General features: G+C 44.4%; 1 protein-coding gene across 1 annotated transcript in view; it reads left to right on the forward strand.

Annotated features, from left to right (window-relative positions):
• The first annotated feature begins 1,321 nt into the window (after nt 1-1,321).
• The window catches only part of EFR3A (EFR3 homolog A), a 78,353-nt gene continuing 65,882 nt past the window's right edge, over nt 1,322-13,792 (forward strand). Inside the window, exon 1 of the mRNA XM_065902545.1 lies at nt 1,322-1,538. Coding sequence (XP_065758617.1) covers nt 1,529-1,538 — 10 coding nt within the window. The 5' untranslated portion in view covers nt 1,322-1,528. The remainder of the gene's footprint in view (nt 1,539-13,792) is intronic.

Below are 13,792 nucleotides of genomic sequence, written 5' to 3' on the forward strand. Positions count from 1 at the left end.
GTACAGTCCAGAGGTGGAATATAAGCATGTATAAAAGTTTAATTAGGATTCAGTGAATAAACTGCTACAGTAAAGGTGTCCTGAAAGTCTGGGCAAGGTATCCGGGAGCAGGAAAGATGTTACAGATGATAAAAATATGCAGCAAGACATTGAAAGAAAACCAAGTACTTGGTAATCTGGCCTTTACTGTTAGCAAGAAACAGTCTCCTACATATGGATTGTACACTCTCCTCTCATCCACTTCCCTGACTCACTTAAAATTGCCCTCTACCCTCCCCCAGTCTCTTTAAGAGCTGTCCAAGTCTTTGCTAATTCAATGTTTTTTTGCTAATTCTGCTTTTTCACAAGTCCACCTCAAGACAACTTCCCTCAATCCCTGCCCGCTCTTAGCTTCACCTTCTTTCTCCTTTCCGTACTGCACAACATCATTTCTTAACCAGAATGTTGGCACTACCCTCAAAGACAAAGAATTTCAAAGTTAAACATGTACTTGAATCACTCTCATGTGTGATTCATCGGGTTTAGGTAGGAAGGCAGGAATTCGATTTTTAACAGATTCCCAGGTGATTCAGGCAGAAGAAACAATCCTGAGTCACTTTGAGAAACACCGTTTCAGACCCCTGTGGGCCTCCTATTTCTTTCTCCACATAGGCTGTCCACAGCCTATGAGGACTAGCAAAGCCAAAGTGGGTTGCTGAAGGCTCTGGGCTCCAAGTACCAGCTTAGGCCGTTGACTATTAGATACATCAATTACCAGTGACATTCAGGGAGTCAGGAAAAATGACTCAGTCGAGTGGACAGAATCTCTGTCTCTGGAGAAAAGTAACTCCGGAGGCAAGAAATCTCTGTGAAAGTCATCCGAGGAGCAAGAGGAAATTCTATTTTCTGTCCTCTCAAAACAGACGCAGCCATCGCCCCAGAGGACCTCCGGGCGTCTCAAATAAATCATGCTTCCAGAGAATAAAGGACGCACTGCAAGTTCAAGGGCTTAGAAGAGAAAAGCCCTAAGGATACTAGATGCATTCATTCAAGGCCATCCTGCTTAGCCTCACAGCCTCATAAACAGGTGCAACTGTTAAGAAAAAAAAATGATGCTAATGCACCTCGAGTAAGGGTTCGTGAAAACGAATGTGACACAAACCACTCCTTTTAAACAATAAAACGAAGTCCGAGGATGCCCAACGCGCTGCACAGTCCCGCCGCGCATCCCCAAGTCCCCCCAAGCCGCCCCTCCCATCTCCGAGTGCCACCGCCCTACGGGGGGGCGGGGCCGGGACGGCGGCGACGTGCTGACGTGAGGGCGTGGGGACGCCCCGGCGTCGTCCGGCGCGGGGAAGCGCCGGCTGGGCCCGCTGCTGCCAGTTCAGTCTGCGTGGTAGCGGAGGTCCGCGTCGGCTTCTCGGCCTTTCGCCGTTCCCCTCGTCCCGGCCTCCGTGGCCCGGGCGGCTGGCCCGTCGTGATGCGGTCGGCGCGCCCGGCGCGGCCCCGCTGAGGCTCGGCGAAGCGGCGAGCGCGGCTCGGGGTCACCATGCCTACCCGTGAGTGGCCGCCCGAGGGCCGGGCCGCGCCGGGTCGGGCGGGGAGCGTTGGGCGCGCACTCCGAGTGTCGCTGGGCCGGGGAGTGCCCGCTACCGGCCGAGTTCGTTTCGTTTGGGCTTAGGGTTCCCCTGGAATGGGCGGGAGGAGGCGGCGGCGGCGCGGGAGGCCGTTGCACGGAGCAGGAGACCGAGGTCCGAGCGCGGAGGGCGCCCGGCTCGGAAGCGGCAGAGCTGCCAGAGCCAGCCTCACGGGACTTAAGCGCCCAGCTGTTCCTCCGGCAAAGCGCAGGGACTTCCTGCAAAGGCGGAGAAGAGCTCAGCCCCCATCGCCGTGGCCTCCTCACTTCCTCGAGGACGAGCGTCGCCGGTGGGGACGCCCCGACCTGGTCCGGAGCGCTTCCCCGCGACCCCCCAGCCCCGGCAAGCCTGGGCTTTTTATTCTGAGACACGTCCCGGTGGTTGAAGTAGGCGCGCTCCTTGGGGAACTTTGTCAGGCTCGGGTGCCCCGTGGTGTTGGACCATCGGGCTTAAGATCCACTGGGCAGCAGGTTGGAAAAGGAGGGTTTAAGGTCCCCTTCCCTAGACACGTTCAATAAGACTCCCGGAGCTGGGGCTCCGGAATCTCTGTGTCCTGCGTGTTAAACGGAGGGACACTGGAGTTTGAAAATCGCTGGACAGTTGGAGGCATTTTGGGCAAACAGGGTGTATATACTACAACACTGCCAAAAACCAATTTTTCAACGACCCCAGAGACTCACCAAGTAGTGATTCTTTAAGCCCAGCGGCCTGGCTTAGGTATGTGCCGACTAGGGTAGTTCCAGGTTTAGGACGCAGAGGAAAAGCATTGATGATGATTGATTTGGGAATTTTTTTCAGGTAGGGCTCTTGTGAGCACGGTGTTTCATAGTGTGGAATCCTGAAACACTTGCCAGCATGTTTCCAGTTAGCTCGTATTTCTTAGAATTCATAACGTTTCCTAATTGTCCTTATTTTTGTAGATACATGGAACACTGGATTTCCAGGTCAGCCTCAAATGCTTATTTTGTCCAGTGGTGGGTAAAGAGGTGTTATCTCCTGATACTAGAAAGGTTTATATTATTGCTGTTGCAGATGTTTAAACAGTCTTGATGTAAAGATGACTAACAACTTCTCCTGTATGTGTGGGTAAGGTGGGTCTTGCTCTCTTTAACATAGATTTCCTAACCTTGAACTTCTTGGGTTTTGTATCCAGTATGTATGTCAGCAGGCATCCCTGGTGGCTCAGTGATAAAGAATTTGCCTGCCAATGCAGGAGAGGTGGGTGCCATCCCTGGATGGGGAAGATCCCCTGAAAGAGGAAATGGCAACCCACTCTGGTATTCTTGCTAGGATAATCCTGTGGACAGAGGAGCCTGGTGGGCTGCTGTCCATGGAGTCGCACAGAGTTGGACACGACTGAAGCGACTTAGCATGCATGCATGCATTGGGAAAGGAAATGGCAATCCGCTCCAGTATTCTTGCTAGGATAATCCTGTGGACAGAGGAGCCTGGCAGGCTGCAGTCTATGGGGGGTTGAAAAGAGTTGGACACGGCTGAGCATGCACGTTCCTATGTCAGCAGTTTATATTTTAATTTTATTCGTCTAGACTGGAGGAATATCCTCATCACTGTTATTGTCAATTTATTGTTCCTTAAATTCATGTTCATGTTATTCAGTGAATTAGCACTATGCTAATATACACTCCAATATTCTTGCCTGGAAAATCCCGTGGACAGAGGAGCCTGGTGAGCTGTAGTCCATGGGGTGGAAAGAGTGGGACATGACTTAACAACTCAACCACCACTATGAATCTACTTTCTTAGAAAGTGGGGAGGGGACACCTTTCTTGAAAGTTAGGGGTTCAAGTGGAATTTTTTGGTAAAGTGACAATTACTTTTTTTTATTATGTTTTGGGGTTATTTTAGCCTCATAGAATGGACATAGGAAATGTTTGTTTGTTTCCTTAGTCGTGTGCTTTACAGTGCAGAATGACACAAGGATGAGCCACGGTGTGCTTTGCATAGTTAAGAATACAATATTCATGACCTGATTGGAAGGAAGTGAACTACTTGAGTTGCCTGTCATTGTTAATATTTATTATGGTACGGTTTCTGTGATTGCTTCAAAGTATGATACTGATTGGTGGTACCCAAGTGAAGTCATTTGTGTTTGTAATTGCTTTTTTCTCTCTCTCTGTGACCAGAACCACCAAAATCGCTGGGGTAGTGCAGTGGACATTAGTACCTCTCAGAAATTCTGCATGTAGAATAAGTAATTTCTGCAAAATCATTTTTTTGTTTAGGGATTTTTTTTTAGGGAGGAACACCTACCCACCCCAATAAACGAAAGTTTTTCTTTTTGGTGTCAGGCAAGTTAAGAGGCTCATCTATATGCTCAGCTAGTTAATTCTTAAGGGTTTAGTGGGCTTCGCTGATGGCTGAGAGGTTAAAGCGTCTGCCTCCAATGCGGGAGACCTGGGTTCGATCTCTGGGTCGGGAAGATCCCGTGGAGAAGGAAATGGCAACCCGCTCCAGTATTCTTGCCTGGAGAATCCCATGAACGGAGGAGCCTGGTAGGCTACAGTCCATGGGGTCGCAAAGAGTCGGACATGACTGAGCGACTTCACTCACTCTCACTCACTCAGTGAAATGGTAATGCTTTTCTCTAAAATGAAAAGTGTTGGAGATGATCACTAGGGTCTTTTCAGACTCTATAATTCTGTCATAGAATTTTTCTATTCCTGCTATTTTGTTGCTTACTTGGCATGTTGATTCTCTCAGTCATTGAAACCAGAATTGGTGAGTAGAATCTAGTGGAGCGTGGCACACCCATGAAGGCAGTGACAGCCTGTCTCATGAATGTAGCAGTCACGTCATTGAAGTTACTTAGATTCAAAAAGGTCTTTTTCAGAAAGCAGCTACCTGGAAGGATGTCTGACAGGAAGTGACTGCAGCACAGGAACAATTCTGTGGTCTTGTCACTCTGTAGTCAGGCAGTAGTTTGCAGCAGTCACTAAGCACAGATTTCAGGACTATCTCACTAAGCGATCTTTTCAAACCTACAACCCTGTAATTTGTCATGTCATTTTTCTAAAGGCCTTTATTTCATCCTCCTCTGATCCAAGGACCATTAAGAAACATTTTGATTGTGAGGATTCTCCAAATTCTGAATCAGAGTTTGAGTAGAAGACATGTTAAAGTTTCTTAATTCCAGTCGTTTTATTTATTTTATTTTGTGTATTAGGAGACTGAGACTCAGTGAGTTTCAGTAACTTGCCTAGAGTCAGAGGTAGAGTAAAACCAGGACTTGAACACAGATCTGGGGGTTGGGTTGAGGTTAGGGTTCCTATACATAATCACAATGAGCATAGATACTGTTTATTTTTCTGTAGCTAAGCTGATAATAGTTTATCTTTTCAAAAAATGTTCCCTAGAGTTACACTAAGGCAAAAATGGTCTTGGCCAAAATTTGCATCAGATATGTGAACTTACAAAAATATTTAACAGTTTTGTCTTTGCTTCTGTCTTGTCGCTGGAATCTGAGGGAAGAATACTGGGGATCCTAGTGGTATGCTAGGTAGATTCTTGGCTATTTAAGTATAAACATAAAGTTTTTAGTAAACTACTTATATGAAAGGGACCCCTCAGCTGACAGATAACTTGTCTTGAAACAGTTCAATAAAATGTCCAATTGAATGTACTCTTTTTTTATGTATGAAAGCCTATTGTATATTGGCTAAGGGAAACTGCAGTCTTAATCATTCTTTGCTGTTAACTGTACTTTAAGTGATTATTTGTGGTTAATGCGTTCTTTTCACATTTAGATTGGCTTTGATATTTGGCTGCATATGTTAGGCTGTGGTAATGTGATCCATCCATGTTTGGTTTTTTCCTATTGATGAGGTTAATTATATTTGAGTTTTCAATCCATTCTTATGAAATAGCTACAGAAAATAGATGAATTGTGACGTGAGGGATGAATGCCGTTTGAAGTGTTTTTGTTTAGAAACATAAGCAGACTTGACCTGCCCCTGGAGTGTGAGCATTCTGTCTGTTCCTTCTCTCTCCCTCCCTGCCCCTCACCCCCTCCTCTCTCTCCCACCCAGCACCTGTATATCCTGCCGGAGTTACAGCTGAAGCGTTCGTTCTCTCTCTCACAGCGACCTCTGGCCTGACACTGTGCGGCTTACTACCAGAAGTCATCTGTCCCCACTCCTGGGGACGTGGGGCTGCGTTGAAAATGACATAGGTGGTGGGAGATGAGACTGGACAGGGAGGAAGGAGCCAGAATTTGCAAGATTTAATATGCTGTGCATCTAACGTGACTAAAATTGTCTTCCAGCTGTCACACTCACAGGTGGTGGCTGTTTTGTAGGCATGTTAGCAGTTTCCAACTTACTGGCTACTTTTCAAAAACTTACAATTTGCTCTTAGTAATAGAAGTTATTTATGGAGTGTTGATTGTATACCAGACAATATACTTTGTGCTTTACAGGAATGATCTTATTTAACTGTCTCCCACATTGAGGAGGGCCCTATGTGACCAGTTACAGAAACTAAGAGATTGGTTTGGGGAAGTCAAGTAACAGCCTGATGGCAGTAAGTATGGAGCTGGGCTTGGAGCGAGCCGGATGCCTGTGACTTTGCGGCGCTCTGCTCCAGCGCAGCAGGAGTGGAACCTGCCGTCAGAGCCTGTCAGTTTCTTTTAACATGGTCTCCTCTGCTTAGCACTCTGCCTGATCACGTCACAGGTACCTGGTCAGGATTGACTAAAAGAAGGAATTTGAACTGGAGTCAGAGAAATACTTCTTTAGATAAGATAACTTGAAATAACTTTTTTCCCCATAAAAACTGTTCTGAAAGGTTTTATAGCTTATGATTAGATTCTTAGCAGACCTGTGTGAAATATTTGCCAGGTCTGAGACAAAGAGTACCAGTGGAGGCCTGGTTTCTCAGTTTCTGCTCTGTTGACGCCTTGGGCTGGATCATATTTTGTGGGGCAGTCTCGGTCTGTCCTTGCACTGTGGTTTGTGTAGCAGTGTCTCTGGCCTCTCCCCACTAGAAGCTAGTTGTAGTCCTGCTGTCCTGAAGTGTGACAGCAAGAAATGTCCTCACACACTGCCACGTGTCCCCAGTGTACGGGGCTCTGTCCCCGGTTTGAGAACCTCCGGTCTGAATACTGAGCGTCACTGATGACGCCGTGCGCACAGCCTGGTCTGCTTTCCCACCCAGGGCCCTGCAGTCTGCTCCCCAGAGATGACCTCAGGCTGCAGGCCCAGGCGGCCTACAGGCCCAATCCAGGCAGCTGTGCCCTCTTGGGTTAGAGCAGGCTCTTTCCTGACCCTGAAGTGAGACTGGTGTGCCACACTTTCTGTGTGAGCAGATTCCCTCTGCCCCACCCCACCCTGCCCCATCCCTCACGGCTCATCTCAGGAGTTTGGTCCAGTTCTGAGCCCCTCCCAAAGCTAACCCACCAGAGTAGGGGGCAGGTGGGAGGAGGAAGCCCAGCTTCCTGGGGAGACTTGATCTGCCTAGACTCCCACTTGGGGTGATTTGGAAGGGACAACTTGACAGAAAAACAGCTGCTGCCATCTCTCGGATTTTTTAGGATGATTTTCAGTATAGTCTCTGTCCCCTCTGCTGCCCACATGTGCTTCTCTGAAAGAAAAGAATGCTCTGTCTTTTGGGAAGCAGAGGTCCTTGATCCCTGAGTCAAATGAAGGCACTAATTCTTAGGAGAAAGCACCTTTTACCTATTGTATAGCCCAACTTTGGTATGGAATGATCTGAATACTGGGTGGGTGTTGACAACGACATAAGTTCATGCTGTCTTTATGGGGGATGGAGAGATATAGGATAGAAGTATTATAAAAATCTGGCTAAAGATTTGAAGAAGGATTCAAAGTTAATATCAATTATAAGAGATCAGTATTTGCAGTATTTACACAAATCAGAGAGCAAAATATCACCAGCCCTCCATGGTTAAGGCACACACCTATGCTTGTCAGTGTCTGAGTAGAAATGATTGATCAAGGCTTGGGGAAAGACAATTCATTTTCACTAATAAAGAAATGCTGATTAAAAACTGAAATCATTTGGAGTTTATCGCATTACCAAAGATAAAAGTTTAATCACTCCTTTAGCAATAATAGGCAAAGGTGGTGGTGAGGTACAATAGAAAAGGCAGAACTTTAAATTTGTACAACTCTTGAAAAGTAATTTGTCAGTATTTTATCAAGTGCTCTGATAATGCATTTACTCATTGACCCAGTAATTTCACTGTTGGGAATCTATCCTTAAGAAATGATGAAAAACATAAACTGCACCAGGATTTCTGCACCGAGATGTCTTATGACAGTAATATTGGTAAAATAGTAAAAACCCAGAAACTTTAATATTCAATAATAGGGAAGTGGTACAAATTGAATATAGAACATCCTTGCAAAAAAATTACCATACAGCCATTAAAAATGATGCTTGTAGAAGCACTGGGTTTATAAATTGTTTTTATTTTGTGTAATTTATGTTTTGAGGTTTTCCACAGTCGGCATATAATCCACAACCAGAAAAAAGAATGCTTAAGATTTTTATAACTTTAGCATAATTTTTTCAAATTTTTCATAATTTTTTACAAAACCTAAATGAAACAAAATATTGCCATGAACTGGTTCTTCCTTTAGCCCATAAAAAAGAATTTGGGTAACTGATGAGATAGTGTCCATTGCGTGTGTATTTACAATTTATGGCTTAGAAAATAGCATGTTTACTGTCTGATTGCTCTTGCTGTCAGGTGATAGCAAATGCTTGTCATGCTGTTTTATTCTGAAAGGAAGAAAAATTAATTTCTGATCTATTAGGTGGTGTTTTCAGTTGTGAAAACCTGAAAGGTTGAGATGAACCACTTTGTATGACTTCAGTTTATCAGCAATTTGTAGGGTTTGTTTTTTTTTTTCCCCTCTGAATGATTGTGTGTTGTAGAATGAACACAGTCCTGGGGAAGTATCATCACAGAATGAATGTTGGCAATCCCTCCTATGATTAATATGTCAGACCTGTCAAAATTATTTCATCATTTCTATCTGCCAGGTTCGCTCCACTCTTGAAATGAGCCTGTTCTCACATATTCTTGAAATTCAGCAGGAGCTACTATCAGTACTAATACTCCTCTTTCTGTGTAGGCTGTCATATTCTCCCTTTTGCATATTATTAGACAGCATGATTCTAATTTCTATTAAAGAAGGAATCACTAATCAGGTTTTTTTCATTGTATCTCTGCATGAAGAGTTTGCTCTGTTCTAAAAATAAGCATTAAGTCTTTGCTCTGTAGTCTTCAGGAGGACTTTCATTCTCCCCAATGCTATTATTTTGGGTTTTTTTCTTAGTTGGTGAGTTATTCAGCTGTATCTTTTTGTTTTCATTACCTGAGCTCCAGGGTATTTTTGCTGCACTAGTTTGCTGGCTAATTCTAAGTGTTCTTCACACTCCTGCTATTTAATTGGCTTTTTGAACAGCTGTCTTGGCTATTCCGCTACAAAGTTTTCTGTGCTATGGTTGCACTGAACTTTAAATGGATCTCACTCCTGCCAGGCAGAGAAAATGAAATGTAAGCTGTTCGAGTTTGCCATAGTCAGTTCCTGGGGCTTTACAAACTTTGCAACAGGTGCCGGCGTGGAAGCCAGAAGGAGTGGTCTGTTTATGACATCTGACATACATTGATTTATGAACTTAGTTATAATAAGTATTTTTATTAACTCTTTGATCCCTTAAATGGGACAGGATAATTCCTCAGGGAGATTTAGACGCAGTTGAATTTATGTCATTGTGCTTTAGAGGTAGAAATGCCTTATGACCATGTGATTGGAATCAGAATCAGAATTGCTACTTGGATTGTCAGCCTTTATTGCACCTGATTCCAGAAGGGCATCTGCAGTGGGGGGTGCTCCAGGCACATGTGTAATAACTGAACTTTGGGGTCTGATTCCCTGTGGGTTTTTCCCATTGTCTTAGCTGGCTGCATTGCGTGAGCTTCAGGGGCCCACTTTTCAGTTCCAGCCCGGAACAGAAACAGACTTAAATGATCTGTTCCCTGCTACCTTTTCCCTTGGTTCCATCCTGCTGCTTTGTGTGGTCTTCCAAGGATGGGCGTGCCTTTGGCAAACTGCCACAGGTTTGTCTTAGAGCACCATCTCTTTGAAATGGAAGAGCTTGGGTCCAGGAGTCTGGGGGAAGAAACATGGACGTCTGCCCCAGGTGGGTTCTGTCTGTATTCCCTTTACTACAGCGCCATCCCCGGCACAGGATTCCCGTGTTAGCTCCTGAGCGTTACGTGTTGCTCTTGATCCGTATTGGAGGCTGGCGCAGGGGAAGTTTGAGCTACCATAAGAGCTCGTCTCCCTAGTGTCTTCCATGGAAGCATAAGAGGGCCTGTTGTGTGGAGCGGGTGTGGAGGGGACTCAGCAGGTGGCCTTGCTACCTGACCCCGCCTCAGCTGAACCAGCTCCATTTTTGTCTTGTTGGTGAAATTCTGCATTCTGTTTCAGGAGGTAAATAATACTGCTTACTTTTTTAAAAGTTTGGAATTTATGGTCTTAGGTATTAGAATATGTCCTCTGACAAGAGCGTGAGATATTTTAGAATCAAAAGCTTAGGAACCTAGAAGCAAAGACAGAGGCATTTAGTGATGATGTCTGACCCGCTTTTGCTCTCATGCACTCCAGGAGTGGAGCTGTCTCATCTCTCCTTGTAGTCACTTCAGTCATAGGCACTGTCAGTATACTCTTAGAGTCACAAATGTTCTCTTTCAACCTTTCTTATTTTCCTGTTGGATTTCTCTTAGGGGTTGATTCATTCAGCAGATTATTGTAGTGCCTACTTGTGCGAGGCTTGGGGAATATAGAGGTGAATAAAGCAGTCCTTAGCTGTAAAAAGTTGATCCAGTTTATAGAACCTTGTGTAAATGGCTCTGACACAAAGAAGGAAATGGCAAGCCCCCTGAGAACAGTGCTGTGGAGTTCAGAGAGCCCGCAAGAAGGTGAGTGGCAGATGGCGTCCTCGTCCTGAGTCGTTTCAGAGGAGTGTGGGTTTGGGGAAGACATTTGGGTTGAGTCACACAGTTGGAAACAACCAGCAGCCAGTTGGAGTAAGTCATTGGTGCTGGGGATGTGACAGCTTTGAGGCCGTCTGTATAATTGGTAATTTTGTCTTTTAAGTAACACCTGCTTATCAACACCTGATGTGTGTCAGTTACTGTGGGCACCAAGGACATAGCAGCACCTCTCTCTAGACACCAGGGCATCTTCCTGGACATCATCTCTGTCCTCGTGAAGCTCAATCTGGTGAGAAGACAAGTGCTGAGCAGACGGAGAGCTTTACAGGCACTGAATCCTGGTTTTCTTTGACACTGTTCTTGTAGTTTTTGGTATAGCCGGTGGTTCATGGTACACCTTCAGTATATATTCATAGAGTGACTCAAATTACTGAAAGAGAAGCAGAGGTTACTATGGGAACATGAGTGAGGCAGCAGGGAGAGCAGTTAGAGGTTATTGAAGTACAGCGGATGGAGTGGCGGGGTTTGAACTTCGGTCATAGGCTTACCCGGCAGTGCAGTGGTGAAGAAGCCGCCTGCCAATGCAGGAGACGCAGGAGACACGGGTTCTATCCCTGGGTCAGGAAGGTCCCCTGGAGGAGGAAATGGCCACCCACTCCAGTATTCTTGCCTGGAGAATCCCAGGGACAGAGGAGCCTGGCGGGCTATAGTCTGTGGTGTTGCAAAGAGTAGGACGCACCTGAGCACACACACAGTAGGATGAATTGCAGTATAAAATTTGAATATTGTTGAGAAAGTACAATTCATAGGATTAGTTGGGTGAGGGGTGGAGGGAGGAGTCAGGATTGATGCCCAGATTTCAGGCTTGGTCATTTGGGTGAAGTGCTCCGGTGTGATACGGGGACTTTTTGGAGGACGAGCAGTTTGGGAGGATCGAGATGGAAGGTGAGTCCTTTTTAGGGTATGATAGGTGTGGTGCCGTACAGGACTTTCAGGGTACATTTGTAGAAATAACTGTGGATGAAATTACTAAAGGATAGGTTGTAAAGAGTAAAAACAAAATGCCATTGAACAAATACTTGCATGCAAGAACTGGGTAAAACTCAGGACAGTCCATCTGGTTGTAGAAGCATTGGAAACATTTCAGTGTAGCAAGAAAAAGAAGCTAGACCGCCTCTTACTGTTTGATCTGTTGCTTTGACAATGATAATTTATGGAATGTTAGGGAAAAAATCTTACTTTAAAGCTTTGGGCCTTAAAGATGATCCTACGTCTTAACCGTGGTATGTACTACCTATTCTGTACTTATGCCATTCACTTGTCTTGTCACTGCTTCCTAGCTAGGGGAAGAAATTGTCAAATTATACTAGGCTGAGAGTATGTAAACTGTTCTGTAATTCCTAGGCAGACAAGCTAAATTGTGCAATTTAAGAGTAGAAATTAGGGAAGCCCCACATGTGTAACCTAAAAATTTCACCTCGATCTCTAATATCAGTAGCTTCTCATCCCATTCTGTTTTTTTCGAATCTCACTGTCATGTGAATTTATGCAAGAGCTGAATTTGCTTGCGGCAGATACAATGCTCGTCTAAACTTGCTGAGGAACTGCTTTATTTCAGAGAAGAAAAAGAAGTGAGGGGGCATTTGGAGACTGGAGCAGAGCGCCTCAGACAGCTCTTGAGTGTAGATCACCACCTTCTCCTCCACACAAATGGCGCTCTTCTTTGTTCGCTTCCCTACCCATTGCTCTCTGCACATTTACTCAGTGTCCTGGAGTCAACAGGCTCTGTTCTCTTTTCAGCAACAAAGAAATACTGCAGCTCTTTTTGTTGCCTACCCTGATAGGGAATACAGCAACTTACTGGTTAAGGGCTGAACAATTGTAAAAGCTTTGTATCCAGGGGTTTCAAGAACAGGAGGGAAGGGCGATTGTAATTAAATGTGCTTTGGCTGCTGCGCTTTTGCTAGAACAATAGTTGATTCCACCAGTTCTTTATGTTTTTCCTTCTAAAATTACATTGGATTCAACTTTGATAAAGAATCTGAGTATTTCCATCAAAGTGGGATGATTTTCTGTTGTTCTCTTTTAATTTTCAGGGGCTTCCCCGGTGGCTCAGCTGGTAAAGAATCTGCCTGCAATGTGGGAGACCTGGGTTTGATTCCTGGGTTGGGAAGATCCCCTGGAGAAGGGAAAGGCTACCCACTCCAGTATTCTGGCCTGGAGGATTCCATGGACTTAGTGGCTTTCACTTTTAGTTTTCAAGAGTGAATAGTTTCTGTTTGTAGTTGCAGTAATAAAATGAATACTCCAAGTGTGTACAGATTTCCAGATTTTCCCTTTGTGTCTAATGCCACAGAAAGTTGCTGTATTTTTTGTTCTTCCATGCACTCATTGTTACAAGTCTTACCTTTGAACATGAGGAAAACATGATAATAGATTGAAATCTTGGGTAGCATCAAATTTTGGTTTATGAGTCATTAAAAAATTATTAGAAAAGATTAGATGACCTTCTTAGAGTTTTGATTAACATAAAACATGTAACCGTTGCATGTATAATAAAGTATAAGAATACCTAAGTTAAAGAAGCTTAGGCTTTTGATGTTGTGTTACCAAAGTCTCGCCTGGAGTAGATGCAAAATGTTTAGAGTCTCTGTGGTTTCTTTGGCAGTTTTGAGGAGACTCTGCCAAGCGCTAAACCTTGAAGGTTTAACTTAATAGCTTAGTTTTTTGAAAATTAACTTTGTGCTTTGCTCAGCCCTGTCAGCAAATCCTGTTACGTTTTGCTGTCTTCAGACTTCAGATAGCGTGTTTGTTCTGTTCAGGTATATAACTAGAGTGCTCGCAGTTTTTTCCTTTACTGTTTACTCAAAAAAACTGATCATCTCAATTGGAATGAAAATCTTCAGCATATGGCATAGACACTGTGGGTGTTGTGAACTCTGTAAGAAGAACCAAGGCTGTTGGTATATTGAATGTATTTGTTCTAAAAATAATTTTGGAAGCTACAAACAGCACCTTGCCCTCCCGCTGCACGCAGCCAGATTTAACACTTCTGTTACTTTCTGACTAATGAGGAAGTAAAAATATGTTAATATTTAAGCAGTTGAGGAATTTTAATGCTGTTTTGGATTTTGCCTGAAATAACTCATATCCTACTTTTGAAATATTCAGAGGATTTTTAATTAAAAAT

The sequence above is a fragment of the Muntiacus reevesi genome, chromosome 12, assembly GCF_963930625.1.
Source record: "Muntiacus reevesi chromosome 12, mMunRee1.1, whole genome shotgun sequence".
NCBI classification, from domain to species: Eukaryota; Metazoa; Chordata; class Mammalia; order Artiodactyla; family Cervidae; genus Muntiacus; species Muntiacus reevesi.